The sequence below is a fragment of the Tamandua tetradactyla genome, chromosome 3 (assembly GCF_023851605.1).
Source record: "Tamandua tetradactyla isolate mTamTet1 chromosome 3, mTamTet1.pri, whole genome shotgun sequence".
NCBI classification, from domain to species: domain Eukaryota; kingdom Metazoa; phylum Chordata; class Mammalia; order Pilosa; family Myrmecophagidae; genus Tamandua; species Tamandua tetradactyla.
In genome coordinates this window covers 165,183,950-165,200,981 of record NC_135329.1, presented here as the reverse complement: position 1 = coordinate 165,200,981, position 17,032 = coordinate 165,183,950, and the positions used below count along the sequence as shown (strand labels likewise).

The 17,032-nt window shown below is 39.9% G+C and overlaps 1 protein-coding gene across 7 annotated transcripts in view; it reads right to left on the bottom strand.

Moving 5' to 3' along the window:
* MYO1B (myosin IB) overlaps positions 1-17,032 on the bottom strand; it is a 204,468-nt gene that overhangs the window by 14,909 nt on the left and 172,527 nt on the right. For 4 of the 7 annotated variants that reach the window (XM_077154500.1, XM_077154501.1, XM_077154502.1 and 1 more), the window contains exons 18-26: positions 15,161-15,361; positions 12,688-12,781; positions 11,741-11,890; positions 8,558-8,626; positions 6,819-6,905; positions 6,447-6,533; positions 4,599-4,685; positions 2,773-2,859; positions 856-930 (exon numbers count right to left, since the gene is read on the bottom strand). In XM_077154500.1, coding sequence (XP_077010615.1) covers positions 856-930; positions 2,773-2,859; positions 4,599-4,685; positions 6,447-6,533; positions 6,819-6,905; positions 8,558-8,626; positions 11,741-11,890; positions 12,688-12,781; positions 15,161-15,361 — 937 coding nt within the window. The remainder of the gene's footprint in view (positions 1-855; positions 931-2,772; positions 2,860-4,598; positions 4,686-6,446; positions 6,534-6,818; positions 6,906-8,557; positions 8,627-11,740; positions 11,891-12,687; positions 12,782-15,160; positions 15,362-17,032) is intronic. The other 3 variants (XM_077154503.1, XM_077154504.1, XM_077154505.1) reach the window with 3 other exon arrangements.

Genomic DNA, 17,032 nt, shown 5'->3' with positions numbered 1-17,032 from the left:
AATGCACCAGAAAAGACACTGTTTTACATACACCACAATCAAACAAACCAGTCTTTAGTGGAACTTAGCAAGTTTTAGTTCATACAATTTTGGATTTCTTTTTTTTGTATGCTGTATGGCAGGGTCACATTTCATTCTTTTGCCATGTGAATATCCAGTTATTACAGCAACATTTACTGAATTTGTGTTTGTTTTTTGTTTATTTGTTTGGTTTTTTTGTTTTTTGCTTATTTGTTTTGTTTTTGGGGAACTGCATGGACCAGGAATTGAATTTGGATCTCTCGCATGGCAGGCAAGAATTCTACTACTGAACTACTCTTGTACCCCCCCAACTTTGGATTTTTATTATCCCCCATTTAACAGACGATGAAATGAGGCTCACAGAAGTTAAAGTCACTTGCAGTCACAAGTCTAGGAAGTGGCGAGCAGGCTGGCTCCAGACTTTGCAGTCTTCACTGTTCAAAGACTGGGGAGCCCCAGGACCCCTCCTGGTAGCTGCACAGCCTTGTCCATGTTCACCCCTCTTTCCACTAACTTGTCTGCCAACCCTGATCAGCCACAGCTCATGGCAGGTTAGCGGGGCAAGGCCCAGGCTTTCTGGGGTTCACTTTCCCCAAAGCAGCCTCTCTCTGTCAGATAAAACAAAGATTTTCTTATTCACCACATAAGGGCCACTGATAACTCTTTTAGACACAATTCTTCTTGAACTTTTGGGAAGCGGATAAGAAAGGTTATTCTCAGTATCACAGTTATCATTTAATCATCACCGAATGTCACATTTTATTGAGTGGGTACTATCGAGCACTTAATCTAATAATGCTAATATACTAATATTGAGGGTAAACAGTTACTTACAATTCTCTGAATAATAAACTCATAAATTTTCTTTCCAGCATAGGATCTGAAGAATTTTCTGTACTCTCTTCGTACCTTTAAAAAGAAGAAGCACATGACAGTCATTAATGGGTCACCAGCAGTTGTTCATGAGGATGATATTCCCCCATTAAGAATCAAAATATGTGGAAGAAGTAAATTTACAAGTGTCCTCTTTGGAAAATAAAATAACTGAATTATACCCAGGCAGCAGATTTTAAGTCAGAAATAAAGAAATTAAGAAATGCAAAGTAACCACATCAAGATGTTTAGATGTTTTAAATCCTCTTAGTAATTTGATAAGCATTTTATAGACACAGACACAAGCTCTACAGAGTATATTTCGGAAAAATTATATAAGGTAATCTTTCCATCAAACTGATTTTAAAACACAGAAAAAGTCTAAAAATCACTTCCTAAAAGGCTTGCATATGAAGATAAGACTTTAATAATGCAACTGAGAACTGAATGTGGCTAAATAAGAATTTTAGAAGAAGCTTTTAAACCACCCTTATCTTCCACTTAATTGCATTAATTTGTTTTATCTCTATTCCCACAAAACATTATGCTTAATGCTATCAAGCACTTAAAACATCATATCACGGTTTTAGTTTATATACTTTTTCCTTGCTCTATTGTTGTATTTACTTTGTATCCTGATGTCTAACAACTAACCTAAACTAACCGAGATGTCTGCTGAAGGAACGATTCAATGAATGATACAGTTAAATTTTGGAAGGAAAATACTTCCAAAATTGGAAGTATTGAAGGAAAATACTTAAAGCATTTAATGCCATTCAAATATAAGTGAGGTAAGGGGGACAGCACGTAGAAAAATATAAGCTAGTTTGAATAATTCAGATATCATGTGGCTTTTTCTTTTGTCTTCAGTTTCCTGGGTTTAACTGCACGTGTTTAAAATATTTCTACTTTAGGGGTTGTAAGCTTGTACACTACTAACCAAATTTAGTTTGAAGATGAATGTTTTATGTGCCTATTTTAAAATAAGAAATCCCACATAAGAATTCAGATGGCAGGTTTCTCTTTAAAATGTTCTAAGATCTGGGGTGGGCTATGGTGGCTTAGCAGGCAGACGTCTCGCCTGCCATGCTGGAGACCCAGATTCAGTTTCTGGTGCCTATCCATGCAAAAAAAAAGTTCTAAGATCTGCCACCAGTGATCCCTATTTCCACGTGACAAGGACTGGGTGGGAACAGAGCAGTTGTCATTGCTTTTAGAAGTAACATGAAATCTCCAAATTGCATGAGTTCCCATAGCTCCTAATCCATCTCCCATCTACTGCTTCCCTCATCTGTGCCACCTGCCAGCTCTCTCTGGGCATCTGAGTCCCAGACCCATTCTCTAAGCAAAGGAATGATTAATTGTATGTGACCACACCATAAGGTAGTTCTTCCTTTTACTTACATTCTACGTTACCGTTTACCATTTCTCCTTTATCCGTGGAGTTGTTACTAGATTCACACACATTTTGAATCTCAAGCCAATACCATACGGTTAGAAGGGATAGGAGGAAGAAAAATGGTACCCATGAATTGGCTTTCATTTTTCTCTCTCCTGAATTATAATAGCAGACACGTTAGAATGAGGTTATATGAAAACACATCCTGAAAAACATTCTGAAAGTCTTCATCTATTTAATTGACCCTCATTTTAACTGAACTCATTGTAACGTGCTTTTCTCATACTCCACGGGACATGGCGATGATCCTGAAATACAGCTACATAACAGAAAAGCCTGGTCACAACATGCTGGCTTATAAAATGGCAAGATGACACCCCAAGAGACTTTGCAGAGCATGAGCAAGCATCAATAGTTTTCCCGGTGTTAATAGGTGCTAGGCTTTCACCCAGGGCAGAAAGAAGTGGTTGAGAAAGTACCTTCAGTCCAAGCCAGTAAGCCCAAATGACAGCAACTGCATGCTTACGCCTAGCCTCCTCCTTCAAGCGTCTCAATTCCCTCCGAGCCTAGAATGTTTTAGATGGTAAATAAAAAAGAGCCCAATGCAGATAGCATAAACGACCAGAAAAAGATACCCCACCAAACGGAAGAGCCAATTTATGAATAAGGATTTCATATTGGCAGAGGAACAGGGCACAACCATTTCAACCCAAAGAATCAGTAGCAGGCTGGTGCAGTCACTAGCATTTTCAGTGGAAGGAGATTCTGTTCTAGAATCTGGACAGAACCTGAGGTAATTCACGACCACCCCACCTCATCCCCCAGCACCCATTCTTTCCCTTTTTTCTCTGTGGTTCTCCCATCTTCCTTGTTTCCTTCTCTACACTCACTCGTGCATCAAAGCCTTAGAACCATGGGTGACACTTGATGATACCACAGACTTTGCTTAGCTGTTTAGAGTTCATTAACTTGAAAGTGTGAACAGACAACTCTTGTGAAAACCATTTAAAAAAATACTGGGAGCAACAACAGTTATTTCTCTGAAGCTCAAACAAAAAACTAAAACTTCTTTCTGGTTAAAAATTGGAAGGCATGTATAAAAATTCATATCAAATAACTAAGGTCCCAAACAGTGAAACAGAGTGAAGACTGATACAAGACAAAAAGTGAAGCAATGTACAGGTTTAAAAATTAATCCTGGGGAAAAATTAGTGTTAGGCATGCTATTTTAAATGAAAGAAATAGACTGGCATCGATTTTTTCTTTGTAGTTACATTTTAGAATTGAGGGAAAATATTTAAAACATTTACTATCATCCAGATATAAGTGAGAGGGTTGGCTCAGCTCTTAGCAAAATATTAGCTAGTTCGAATAATTCAGACATTATGTGGCTTTTTCTTTTGTCTTCAGTTTCCTGGGTCTAACTGCACATGTTCAAAATATTTCTACTTTAGGGGTTGTTAAGCTAGTAAACTAGTAACAAAATTCCATTTGTAGATCAACGTTTTACGCGCATATTTAAAAAAAAAACACCCAACATATAAGAATTCAGATGGCAGGTTTCTCTTAAAAATGGTCTAACATTCTGCACCAGTGATCCCTATTTGCATGTTACAAGGACTGGGTGGGACCAGAGCAGTTGTCATTGCTTTTAGAAGTAATATGAAATCTCCAAATTGCATGAGTTCCCGTGGCTTCTAATCCATCTCCCATCTACTGCATCCCTCATCTATGCCACCTGCCAGCTCCCTCTGGGCATCTGAGTCCCAGACTCATTCCCTAAGCAAAGAAATGATTAATTGTATGTGACCACACTATAAGGCAGTTCTTCCTTTTACTTACATTCTACATTACCGATTACCATTTCTCCTTTATCCGTGGAGTTGTTACTAGATTCACACACATTTTGAATCTCAAGCCAATACCATATGGTTAGAAGGGACAGGAGGAAGAAAAATGGTACCCATGAATTGGCTTTCATTTTTCTCTCTCCTGAATTATAATAGCTTAGGAAAGCAGACACGTTAGAATGAAGTTACATGAAGACACATCCTGAAAAATATTCTGGAAGTCCTCATCTATTTAGTTGACCCTCATTTTAACTGAACTCATTGTAACGTGCTTTTCTCATATTCCACAGGACGTGGTGATACAGCAAAAGCCTGGTCACAACATGCTGGCTTATAAAATGGCAAGATGACACCCCAAGAGACTTTGCAGAGCATGAGCAAGCATCAATAGTTTTCCCAGTGTTAATAGGTGCTAGGCTTTCACCCAGGGCAGAAAGAAGTGGTTGAGAAAGTACCTTCAGTCCAAGCCAGTAAGCCCAAATGACAGCAACTGCATGCTTACGCCTAGCCTCCTCCTTCAAGCGTCTCAATTCCCTCCGAGCCTAGAATGTTTTAGATGGTAAATGAAAAAGAGCCCAATGCAGATAGCATAAACGACCAGAAAAAGATACCCCACCAAACGGAAGAGCCAATTTATGGATAAGGATTTCAGATTGGCAGAGGAACAGGGCACAACCATTTCAACCCAAAGAATCAGTAGCAGGCTGGTGCAGTCACTAGCATTTTCAGTGGAAGGAGATTCTGTTCTAGAATCTGGATAGAGCTTGAGCTAATTCCATCCCCTGCGAGCCCGGCACTCATTCCTTCCCTTTTTTTCTCTGTTGTTCTCCCTTCCATTTTGATTCTTTCTCCCCACACTCACTCATGCATCAAAGCCCCAGATACGTGGGTGGACCTGACTTCGCTTAGCTGTTGGAGTTCATTAACTTGAAAAAGTGTGAAAAGGTAACTCTTGTGAACAACCATTTAAAAAAAACACCTGAGAGGGATAATGGTTATTTCTCTGAAGCTCAAACCAAAAATGAAAACTTCTTTCTGGCTAAAACTTGGAAGGAGTGTGTAAAAATTCAAATCAAATAACTAAGGCCCCAAAAGTGACAAGTGCATAGAGGCCAGTCAAACTGAATATTGATACAAGACAAAAAGGGAAGCAATGTATAGGTTGAAGAATTAATTTGGGGAAAAAGTTCATCTTAGGCATGCTACTTTAAATGGGAGAAATAGACTGGCGTTAATTTCCTGGGAGCAATAGAAATAACCGAGCCTGGGAAAGGAGCTCAAGCAATGGAGAAATCCAAGCAACAACTGCCTGTCAGAGTCCTTTTAGCTTTTGCTCTCACTTCCTTCAGTTTACTAAAGGAACTATACTGCTTGTCACAGATTTTCAGGAAAAGCACAAATGAACAACTCTGGTTAGTGTTAGGTGGATTAAAGTTTCCATGCAGGCAATAACTCACTCTTCTCCTTTTTCTCACAAAAAGGGCTTAAAATGTTGACGAAATTGACTTAAAAACAGAAGACTATATTGATATTTGTCTTTCTAACTGGAATACACATTTTTAGCAGAGATGACCTTTGAATTTTCTAAGTAACAAAAATATCTAAAATCTCGTCCCTTGGGAGTATATGAAATGTTCACAGAGCCCATTTCTATGCCTAGGGATTAGTGAGAGTTTCAGGAATCCTTTGTTTCTGGAAACAAACAGCTGATGTTGAAATTCCCGGGATTCTTGTGCAGCAATTATGGCTAGCTTTGCATGAGCATAGTTCTCTGGTAAATCACAGATGATAATTGTTGTCATATACAATATCTTATAATAATCAATAGCTGCCAAAGTAAGCCTAAACAAACAAGTTCATTCATGGATTAATTTTTTTAAGCCATGCATTAAAGGCATTTCCATTGCCAACAGACTGTGGAAGACAGATTCAAGTCCAAACCTTAAAATCCCCAAATCACCATCCCCGGAAAAATGCCTCCAGAAACCACCAACATACATTACGGGGAAAGAAAAGAAAGAACCCAAACATGCACTTTACTTAAGAGTTCAACAACAGCAACGACAACAACCACACCAATAATGATACCAGTGCATGATTAGTAATCAATTAGTCTTTTCTGCCTACACATGCTCATGCTTCTATGGGCACTGCCTCCACCAACGTCCCCAGGTTTATTAAATTTGGCTGCCAGGACGTGCATCAGTGTGAGCCACTATTAACTGTAGTCATCAATCCCCTAATATTCTTGAGCTAAGGATAAGAATTCCAGGATGGAGTGATGGGATATATGCATCAAATACCTTAGATCCGAGCCAGTAAGCCCAAATAACTGCAATAGCATGTTTTTTCCTAGCCTCCTCCTTCAGCCGGCTCAGTTCCCTCCGTGCCTGTGATGCATTTGAAAAGGAGTTACAGAAAAGTTTAAGGCAGGAAAGGTTACAGCTGGTTCCCAAAGGAGAAGGAAAAAGAAAGACATGGTTACTCGATGGTTAGCGAGTCAACACAAAGGCGTGTGCTGCTAATCCACACCAAAACACGGGCAAGAACGAGTGAGAGGCAAATGCGCGCTTAGTAGCTTAAGCCAGCAAAACATTTTCCACCCTTGAACAGGAGAGTCCGTTGTTCATTCCAGGTCGTTCCCGTCCCCGGGTGTCCGTGGGGCTCCGGCCTACCTGGGTGCCATGCCAGTAGGCTGCAATTGTAGTGACTGCTTCCTCACAGCGCTTCTGATGCTTCAGTTCCCGCAGGATTTGTCGAGCCTAAGGTGCATAAGCACCCCAAAAATACAGTCAAAAAAAACCCCACCAAAATTGGAATTCACAACCACTTGAAAAGACACCTGGAGAGATGACAGCCATCACACCCATTCTCAAACAACTGAAAAAACAAGCAGCCTACAGAAAGGAAAAAGGAAGGTGCTTAGCTCACAACTGACTCTGAGAAGGTGGCACAAGAAGATGTGGTCAAGCACAAGAGTGGCCACCATCCCGGACTGGCCCAGCAGCCCCCCATGCCCTGACTGTGACCAGGAAAACCCGACCACCGTGACGCGAGCTGCTGCACATCAGACGGAAGGAAGTGTTCTCAGAATGTGGCCGGAGGAGCCCCAGTGATCCAAGCTGTTAATATCTGTCAGGATCACAAGAACATAACTGTGCCTTACTTCTTATTTAAGATTTAAAAAAAATTTTCACTAGAACAAAATTATCTGGCTGGTCCAAAGCTGGTAGTCTCTTTCCAGCTTTCGTGGGCCAGGAGGACACCTTGTTTGGAGACTTGGGTTTGGGCTCTGCAGTCTCTGTAGAGTGTAGTGTGGGCCCCAGGGCTGAGCAATCGGGTCAAAGGAGGATCCACAGGCAGCAATATCACATACCTGTGGGCTCTGGTCTGCATGTTGGCATTTGCTGTGGGAAGACCACCAAGCCCTTGGATTGCCCATAGGCCTAGACAGTGGTCAGTCAATGGGCTGGATGTCTGGTCCAGGCCTCTAACCTCCAAAGGAGGGGGTCCAGGCGCAGGAACTAAGTGTGCCCTCCGATCCGAACCCATGCCCCAAAATCTCCTGACAAGAAGGGGGTCAGAACTGGCCCTGAAGTATCTCTGACTCAGAACAGGGGTCAATATGTGGCCACACGATGAATATTTTTGGGTTTGCAACTCCTGTGGCCTCTATCACAACTGACCATCTCCCTCTCTACTGCTGTAGCACTAACAACAGCCACGGGCAACACGTTAAATAAATGAATGTGGCTATGTTCCAAGAAAACTTTATGGGCACTGAAATGTGAATTTATATAATTTTTACATATGAAATATCATTAAACTTCTGTTTTTTTTAAAATAATGCATGAAAACATAAAAACCGCTCCTAGCTTTTGGGCCCAATGAAAATAGGCAGCGGGCTGAATTTGGCCTGCAGGCCATGGTTTACTGACCCGCAAGCTCGCCCCTGACCCAGAAGCAGGTCATTCAGTGTGACCCCTTTAAAACTGGCCAGAGCTCAGCATCTTTCAGTCATCACAGGGTAGGCCCACAGATGGTCACTAAGGAAGTTAAGGAAAGGCTCTGGGCTGTGGCAGGATCCACAAGTACCAAGGAAATGGCTGTGAGAGCCTTCTGGACTACAGCTTCCCTTGCAAACATGGGGGAGGAAGGTACTGTACTCGTGTACTGTATTATTTCCTGCTTAGAGGACAAAGCTCTTAGAAAGAAAGCCAGTTAGAAGGAAGCAGTGGAGACTTGGTCACCAGGGCTCCAGCTTAGCCCATAACATTTATTCTTTCCATCTGACTGTTTACAGGTTAGGCAGGGCAGGAGGGGCCCTCCCATGCACGATGCCACCTAAAGGCATCACTCTTTGTGGAGAACCCCAAAACCCCAAATAAATAAGGCATACTTCTTTCCAACTCACCTTCCAACCCCGGATGTAAGACTGAATTACCAAGGCAGAACTCTTTGTCTTCTGATACCACTTTTGTTGCTGTAAGATAAAAAGGGAAGCTATGACCATTCTGTTTACATATCTGTAATACATTCAGGTGCAGTTGCAGGGACTGGGAAAGGTGTTTTTTTGCTCAGTTAGTGCAGTTAACTCTTGATTATCCACTCCTGGAAACCAATACCTAAAGAAACAAAATAACAAGCAGTCCAAAATTCCCATGGTTAATCCAAAGTATGCTTTGACGAGCCAAATATAATTATATTATTTCTCAATGGCCCAGAACCTACCATACTTAGCACCTGTTCTTTATACTATGGGTATATTTATAATACAGGGTCTGACACACAGCAGATAACTCAGTAAACCATATGGAATGAATAAATACCGAGGTCTGAATTTTTTTTTTAGTTCAACTTTTTTCATTAATAGTTTTTTGTTAGATAAGCTATAGGTTTACAGAAATAGCACACATAATACATATATATATTATATGTCCTAAAATTGCCCCTTTTAACCACATTCACATATACATATAATTCAGCGCTGTTAATTATGCATCTGTTTTTGAGCATTGTCTCTTCTTGACATCATTTCTCACCGTACTACTTACTGGGTCCACCTTTAACCCTTTTAGGATAGCTGTTTTTACTGCCTCAAGTTGGGAAATCAGTTAACAAATTTAAATCAATCAAATAAACATTTAGGTATTGAGCTCCTACTCTGCATAAAGCACTTTAGTAGAATCTAAGGATACAAACTTGCATCTCACTGGACCCCTGCCCTCAAAGGCTTGCAATGCCCATGAATTAGCGGTAGAAGGGACAGACAGTGTCCTGAGAGACATGGAGAGTAAGACAGAGAGGTTCCAAAGGAGCAGAGGGTGCCTCCAGGTGGGGAAGGTTAAAGAAGGGAGGTTCCAAGCAGAAGGCTGTGGGTCAACCTTTGGCTCAGCACTCTGAGCGTGCGGAGGGCTTTCCTCCTGCTAAGTGAGATGCCACAGAGTTGAGGTTGTGGGAACACCAATCCTAGAAAAAGGAGCTGTGATCAGTATGGAGTATTCACTGGAACATGGGCACCTGTGACAAAAATCCATAGCATTTCAAAGTACTCAAGTCACACTGCGAATCTTCCACTTTGGAAGTTCTGGACCACAAAGCTCCTTCCACTCAGGAATGCCCTTCCAGAACTCGAGGATGCATTGTGGAAGATGCTATTAACAGATGGGCAGTAAACAATAGCTATATCTCAACTTTAGGATTATTTCAAGGAGGCTTGAATTATCATAGAATATGGGAGAATTTAAAATTAATCAGTAACTGAAAGTGAGTATTTAGAAAATATTCAAGTTACATGGTTAAGAGAAATACTGAGTTTAATTAAGCACTGGCTTAGATAACATGTATACTGAGATATTTAGATCAAATTCTGAATTAGATATTTAACACCAGAGCAAAGCTAATAAGTTCTCTAAAAACTGGGCTGTTTCCATTTTACAAATTAATAGTGCTCATAACTCCCACCATCATGAATTAAGAGCATATTCTATGGTGATTTATTTTTATCTGGAGATATATAATAGCTCCACCTTAGGAGGGGGTCTGCAAATAAAACTTGCTGTTCTGCATTACCTGTTCCTTCTCAACCTTTTGATGAAATGCCCCCTCCCAGAAGATCTTTCTTGACTATCCTGTCTGTCTGAAGTTATATCCTATCCCTGGATTATTCTTTCTCTCAGTTTTCTATTTCCTTCTTCGCATCTGCTACAATCTATAACTGTTCTGATTATTTATTCGCTTACATGCATTTTATCCTTCACCATACATAAACTTCAGGAAGTCAGAAATTAGGTTGCTTTGTTCACCTTGCTACCCTCTGGGTGGATGTTCCAAAATTATTTGTAGAATTCAAGATAGATGAATTCAGTACACTTTCAAACTTGGACTTTCCTTTACGACTTCAAAATAAGAAGTGATGAAAGGGGCTTCTTGACGACTGGCTATTTGTTGGTTCTCCCATTCTCAGGCAAACAGAAAGTAGAGCATTATGAATTTGTAGAAGAGCAAAGCAGCACTGCTAGGTCCATAGAGGAGAATCCATTGCAACCAGGCTAGAACAGAGAAACCTCAAATAGTGCCTTGCAGAACGCACTATGAATGAATGCATTATTCACACAGCTGGGCAAGTTCATACTTGGAAGACTTGCAGTGTTTGTTATACTCTTTTAACTAGAGAAAGCAATTTAAGGTGCTCTTTTAAAATATCAAGCCTTTTTTTTAGCTTTATCATTTCAGTACCTCAATTTCCCAAACTCATGTATTATATGAGTATGGATTAGCATAAATTATGCCCTGATTAGGTACTCTCTCCGATAGTAAAACTGCTCTATGGCTGAAAAAGAGAATACTCTAAAGGAGATTTGACTGTGAATTTAATTAATTTTCTAACTCACTCTAATGAAAAAAGTATTTGGAAGCAGTATCCTATTTGCTAAGGTTTATTTTGTGAGGAAACAACCCAAGTTAAAGCTAACTCAGAGGCAAACCTTCAGGTTTGTTTGTCTGCAACAAAACATCTACAAATAAGTAAGAAGGGGAATTCCAAATCCATTAAGCAAACATACTTGAAAAATATATATTTTTCAACAACCATGGAAATCTTTTCCCATAATTAATAGGGCCAGATAATGGAAGACTAAAGGAAACCCAATCTAAAACCAGAATTCTAGTAAAACATGGTATTAGCTTTCTGGATTTAAATGCTGGTACCATAAATTGGGAACAAATAATTATTTCAGAAAATTAACTCAACTATCGTCAAGGTGTTATGACACTATCTCTCCCAATCTGATGTTCAAATTAAAGACGTAACTCCCCCACTACTTATGTCCATATCAGCGGAAGGCAGTGGGGTCTGACAGCTAAACTTGGGCTTTGAAGTTGTTCTGGGTCTAAATCCCAGCTCTGCCACTCAGCAGCTGTGTGACCAGAGGCGAAGTGGCCTGGCTCTCCCATTTTTAAAAAAGGGACGTAAGAACAACCATCTCTCAAGCTTCTTGGGAGGACTAACTATGTAAAAGGAGCATATATAGTAAGGACGTAATAAATGTTACCAACTCAGCATGGTTATTACAATGAAGATGACCGGTGCGCTCACCGCGTATCTCCTGTACCAGGCAGCAATCATGATTTGGCTTTTTCTCATGAGTAGGAAGTGTGTACGGCATTTCCATCCCCGATATATCTTTTGAATGAGAGTAGCCAAGTCCTCTACCCGTTGCTTCCTCAGATCTTCTAACTTGAATAACTATTAAGAAAAGATAGATGGGCTTATCAAAAATGCTCCCCAAACTCATGGCATACATGAGAGTAATTCTCAAGCATTAAAAATTTGAATACTTATCTTAATTATAAAAGATATGGATGATAGCCCATGAGAAAACTATTTTGATGAATTCAGGCATGACCCACAGTTTGGATTCCAGTGATTCAGAATTTATGATGAATCACAAAAAATAAATTAAAAAATCATAAAAGAACCTGGGCTTTTATTAATGGAATGAAGGCTGGCAAAGTTTATCTTACAATTTAAACAATTTTTGAATTCTCTAAATTTTAAACTATAAATCAGCTGCTATACAAATTATACTTCATATCATTTTTTTCATAATAACCCCATTAGGGTTCTTGTAGGTAGAATTTAAAAAGTGTTCTTTAAAAAAATATTAATCTGAGTATCCTCACGCACCTTTAAATAATAGGATGTTACTTCTTAAAATTATTATATAATTTTGATATTACAAATACAGATTAACTTTTCTCCAGCTTCTATGAATTAGGAAGATCTTACTGTTAAACGAATAGTTGCTTTATGATTTCTTAAGTGCTGTATTAAGTTATCAGATCAAAGACTGCTGTTTCATAAAAATATACATGTCCTTTCACTATCCCTTACTTGATCCATCTCCTTGGACATTTAAAAATAAGCTCAAGAGTATAGAATTCTTGGTAGGGTTCTCGGGTAACGTTATGAAGTAAAACACGATTTAAGAATGCGCCTATATGACAACTTCAGTTCAGAGAGTAAAGGTTTTGATTACATACTGTTCTTGGGTTTCGGATGAATATCTTTGATTTACCAAAGGAGTATTCTTCCACAGGAATCTCTAATTCACTAAACAGAGCCTCCACACCAGATCTATAAAGATAAACAAAAATACAATGAATTTTCTGAGTTACAAAAATAGCTTATCTTCTCTTAAACCATGATATCAGGTTCTCAGTAAAATAAAAAAAGAGCTTCATTTCAAAGTGGGATTGCTCCTTCAGTAGGCATCCTTCAATCACGGAATTTTCAAGACTTAATCCTCCAAATTAAATCCAATCCAGTAAATGCAAATTTGGATTCAGAAACTATGTATTCCAAGAAAATGTGGTATCAAAGCCAATTTCTTGATTTCATTAGTATAGGTAACACTTGTATCAAATCTACTACTAACGATGCACCAACCACAGCCAAGAGGGTGTGTGGGGAACTCAGGACTACTTTGAAACCACTCAGTTAATTCTCAAAAATATTTTAAATTGTGCTTCTAGCCCTTGGAGAGTGGGCTCTGCCCAAGAGAGAGCGCCAAGTACCAGAACAACAAGGTACTAAGAAGTGTAGGCCTTACGTGGCAGGAACAAAAGGCTTTGACCTAGCTCTGTCTACTCCAACCTCGACCCTCGTTTCAACATGAGTCCTTAAAACAAAATCTCCTGGTGGTGCTGCTTGCACAGTATTGCAAATGATGCAAAAAATGGTTTGCATGAGTGCTTGAGATGGGAAATTTATGTTGTATTTATGTTACCTCAATTAAAAAAACAAAACAAAACATCTAAAGTGACAATTACAATTAAATGCCAAACGTGATCCTGGTCTGGATCTAATAATGGAGGAGAAAATGCTCAAAAGAACATTATTGGGACAACTGATACAAGTGTTGAAAAATTCAGAATATGGACTGAAAGCTTCATACAATGTTAAATTTCTTTGACTTTACAACTATACTTAGGGCAGTTACATAAGTGAGTGTCCTTATTCTCAGGAAATGTACACGGAAGTGTTAGGTGTTAGAGGTACATGATATATGCCATCCTACTCTCAGATGGATGGATAGATGGATGGAATGGATGGAAGGAAGGAAGCAAGTTTGACATAACAAAGGTGGCAAATGCTAATAGTTGGTAAATCTGGGTAACTGGTTAGGGGGTACATTGGACTTCTATGTCTCGTGTGCTAGTTTGAAAATATATGTACCCCAGAAAAGCCATGTTTTAAACCTGATACATTACTGTAGGTTGGAAAATTTAATTAGATGACCTCCATGGAGATCTGACACACCCAATAGTGGGGGTGATCTTTTGATTAGGTGGAGATGTGGCTCCACCCATTCCATGTTGGTCTTGATTAGTTTACTGGAATCCTTTTAAAAGAGAAAACACTTTGGAGAGAGCCAGAAATGATGGAGCTGAAAGAAACTTCAGAGCAGAGAACAGAGACATGGATGTTTGGAGATGCTTGAAGCCCAGCAGACATTGCCATGTGATGTTAAAAGTCAGAACTAGAGGGAGTCAAGTGAAGCCAAGGGATGAAGGCCTGCCCTGGAGAAGCAAAGTGAGGAGCCTCCACAGGAACAGAGGCTGAAAGCAATGGAGCCCAGGAGCAAGGGACCACCAGACGCCAGCCACTTGACTACCCAGCTGACAGAGGTGTTCCTGACCAATTGATTTCCTTGAAGTAAGGTATGTTTCCCTGGATGCCTCAGTGAAAATGAGAGGCAACACTGGCATAATGGAACAAAAATCCTAAAGTTCCTGCATATACCCTCACATGCTGCGTTTAGAGCCCAACAGAGCAGGGACAACTTCTCTGATTGGGAAAAGTCACTGCCCAGGCCCAGGTCTGACTTCCCTTCTGCAGCAGCCTGCCCAACAGCACACGTCCCCCTGCCTGTGGAGAGCTCAACACGCCCTATCTGCCCCTGTAGCTATTTCTCAACTGGTTCAGACCTGGTCAAAGAGGGGAAACCCCACCCCTTGACTCTCTCAGGCCCAATTCCCCATGTAAAAAGTGAAAAGCTGGCAGTGATCCAAAAGCCGCGAATTCTAACATTTTGGAGTTAATCTCCTCCTACTCATTTGCCCCTGGCATATTTTAACAATTCTGTTGACTTCAAGTTCCAAATGTGGATTTAATAAGCCCTGTTTTGACCTTATAGAAAATCCTGAACTCTAATTAATAAAAAAAAAAATTAGTACAAAATAGTATTCAGATGGGGGGGGCAGGCCATGGTGGCTCAGTGGGAGAGTTCTCGCCTAACGTGCTGGAGACCCAGGTTTGTTTCCCGGTGCCTGCCCATGTTAAAAACAAAACAAAACAAAACAAAACAAAACAGTATTCTGATGGAAAGGAAACAAGTGGTTACCTTCAATTTTTCATAGAATTCTAATTTTTTTGCCTAAAGCATGCAAAAAAAAACATGCTATTTTTGTGATTTAAAAAATCATTATTAAATATGGTCAACGAATTTCTTACCTTGCAGGTCCTTTCCAATGAGGCCATGTTTGTTTACAAAGCATTTTGTATCTCTCTAGGCAAGGTTCATAGACCTGCCTGAAAGCATAGCCTGCCCTCCTTACTCGGACATTCTCCAAAAGACCCAGGTACCGGACCTGATGACAAACTAGAGTCTCGTTGAAGATGTGTGCGGCCTTTTTATCATTTGGTTTGATACACCTAAAAGATAATAAAGATTTTAGGTTTTGAACTTTGTCTTTTATGGATATACTTGCCCATACTTGTAAAAGTATTTATATATAATTATTCCATAGTGAAATAATTATTATTCTTGGGAAATCTGGTCATTTCTCTGGAAATTATTTCTAATAACTTCAAAACCACCTAAAAATAAATACTACATAATTAAAAAACAAACAAATATGTGCCACCACATAGATGAAAATCAAGAGACAATTCCCTGCGTGAAAGAAGTAAGATATAAAAAGAGTAGGTATTGTATGATTCCATTTATAGAAAGTTCATGCAAAATTAATCTATGGTTAAGTCAGTATTGGTATCACCTCTGGAAAGAAGTGGTGAAGGGGATAAATAAGGAAAGGGTTCAGGGGACCTTCCAGAATGACTGGAATGTTGCTTATCCTGCTCTGGATAGAGTTATTTCCATACATAAAAATTCAAAATGCCGTATAATTAAGATTTGCACATCTTCACTTTGCGTGTTACAACTCAAGAAAAAAAATAAATAAAATGTGGTTTCCCTAGGTCTGGTCTCCTTTTTAGCAGGACGTTTTGCTGCCCATGCAGAGACTACATTTGCCAGCCTTCTTTGCAAGTAGTAGGGCCATGATACCAAATTCTGTCCACTAGATCAGAGTGGAAATGTGGGCCATTTCTGAAAGGGGGGCCTGATCTCTCTTTGTTTCCCTGGGAATGTGGACACGTGGAGAGCCACCTTTGAGCTACTGTATTAGCCTTACATTTGGAAGTTATGTTTGAAAGAAATTTCAATCTTTTTTAGGCCATTGTTATATGTGGATCTTATTGCAGCAATCACTGTATCCTATCACAATTGTTAAACATTCACAATTACATCTGCCTAGTTGTTTACCAAGTAAACTTCACACACACACAATATGCAGACAATTAAATCATACCTACTTTGGCCTTGATGTTTTTAAAGTTTTCCTTTTACAGTCACAAAAATAATGTCCATTTAGTTGAGAACAACAAAAGTAACTGATCACAGAATGTTTCCTGTGTGTTTTGAAACTAAGATCTTTTCCTAATATATGCTGTAACCTGACTGCAATTAAACCAAAGGATTTTGTGTATTTATAAGTATTACTAATGTCCATCTCATATAAACAAACTGTAATATAATAAAGAATGTGGGCTGGTCTTTGCCCCCCAGTTCCTGGGAGATATCATCTGAATCTTCGAATTCCCCATAAGGAAGTGTTGTCTGTTATTCATGGCAGGCCACAGACCACATCTGATAGATGGGTGCTAAGGACATGACAGGGTGGGGCCAGCCACACCTGTAGGCTTGGGGTGGGGCAACTGGCCGCACCAGAAAGACTAACTACGTGATTGGGGGGTCAGGGCTCTGAGCCATGTCACATCAGCCGGACCCTGGGAGAGGTGAGGGGAGCGGGGTTGGATATAGAGTTCAACCATGTGGGCACTAATTTCACCAATTAAGAACTTAATAGGACCCCATAATAATCCTGGACATTCAAAACTCAGAGAACTGACATGACTGATAAGAATCTCTGTGCCAGGAGAGTGATCCATTCCGACTCCAGTGGAGAGGACACCTGCAGATGCTTGTGTCTGAGACCCTTCCAGATCTCACCCTTTGTATCCCTTCTTTTGGGTCCTTCTATT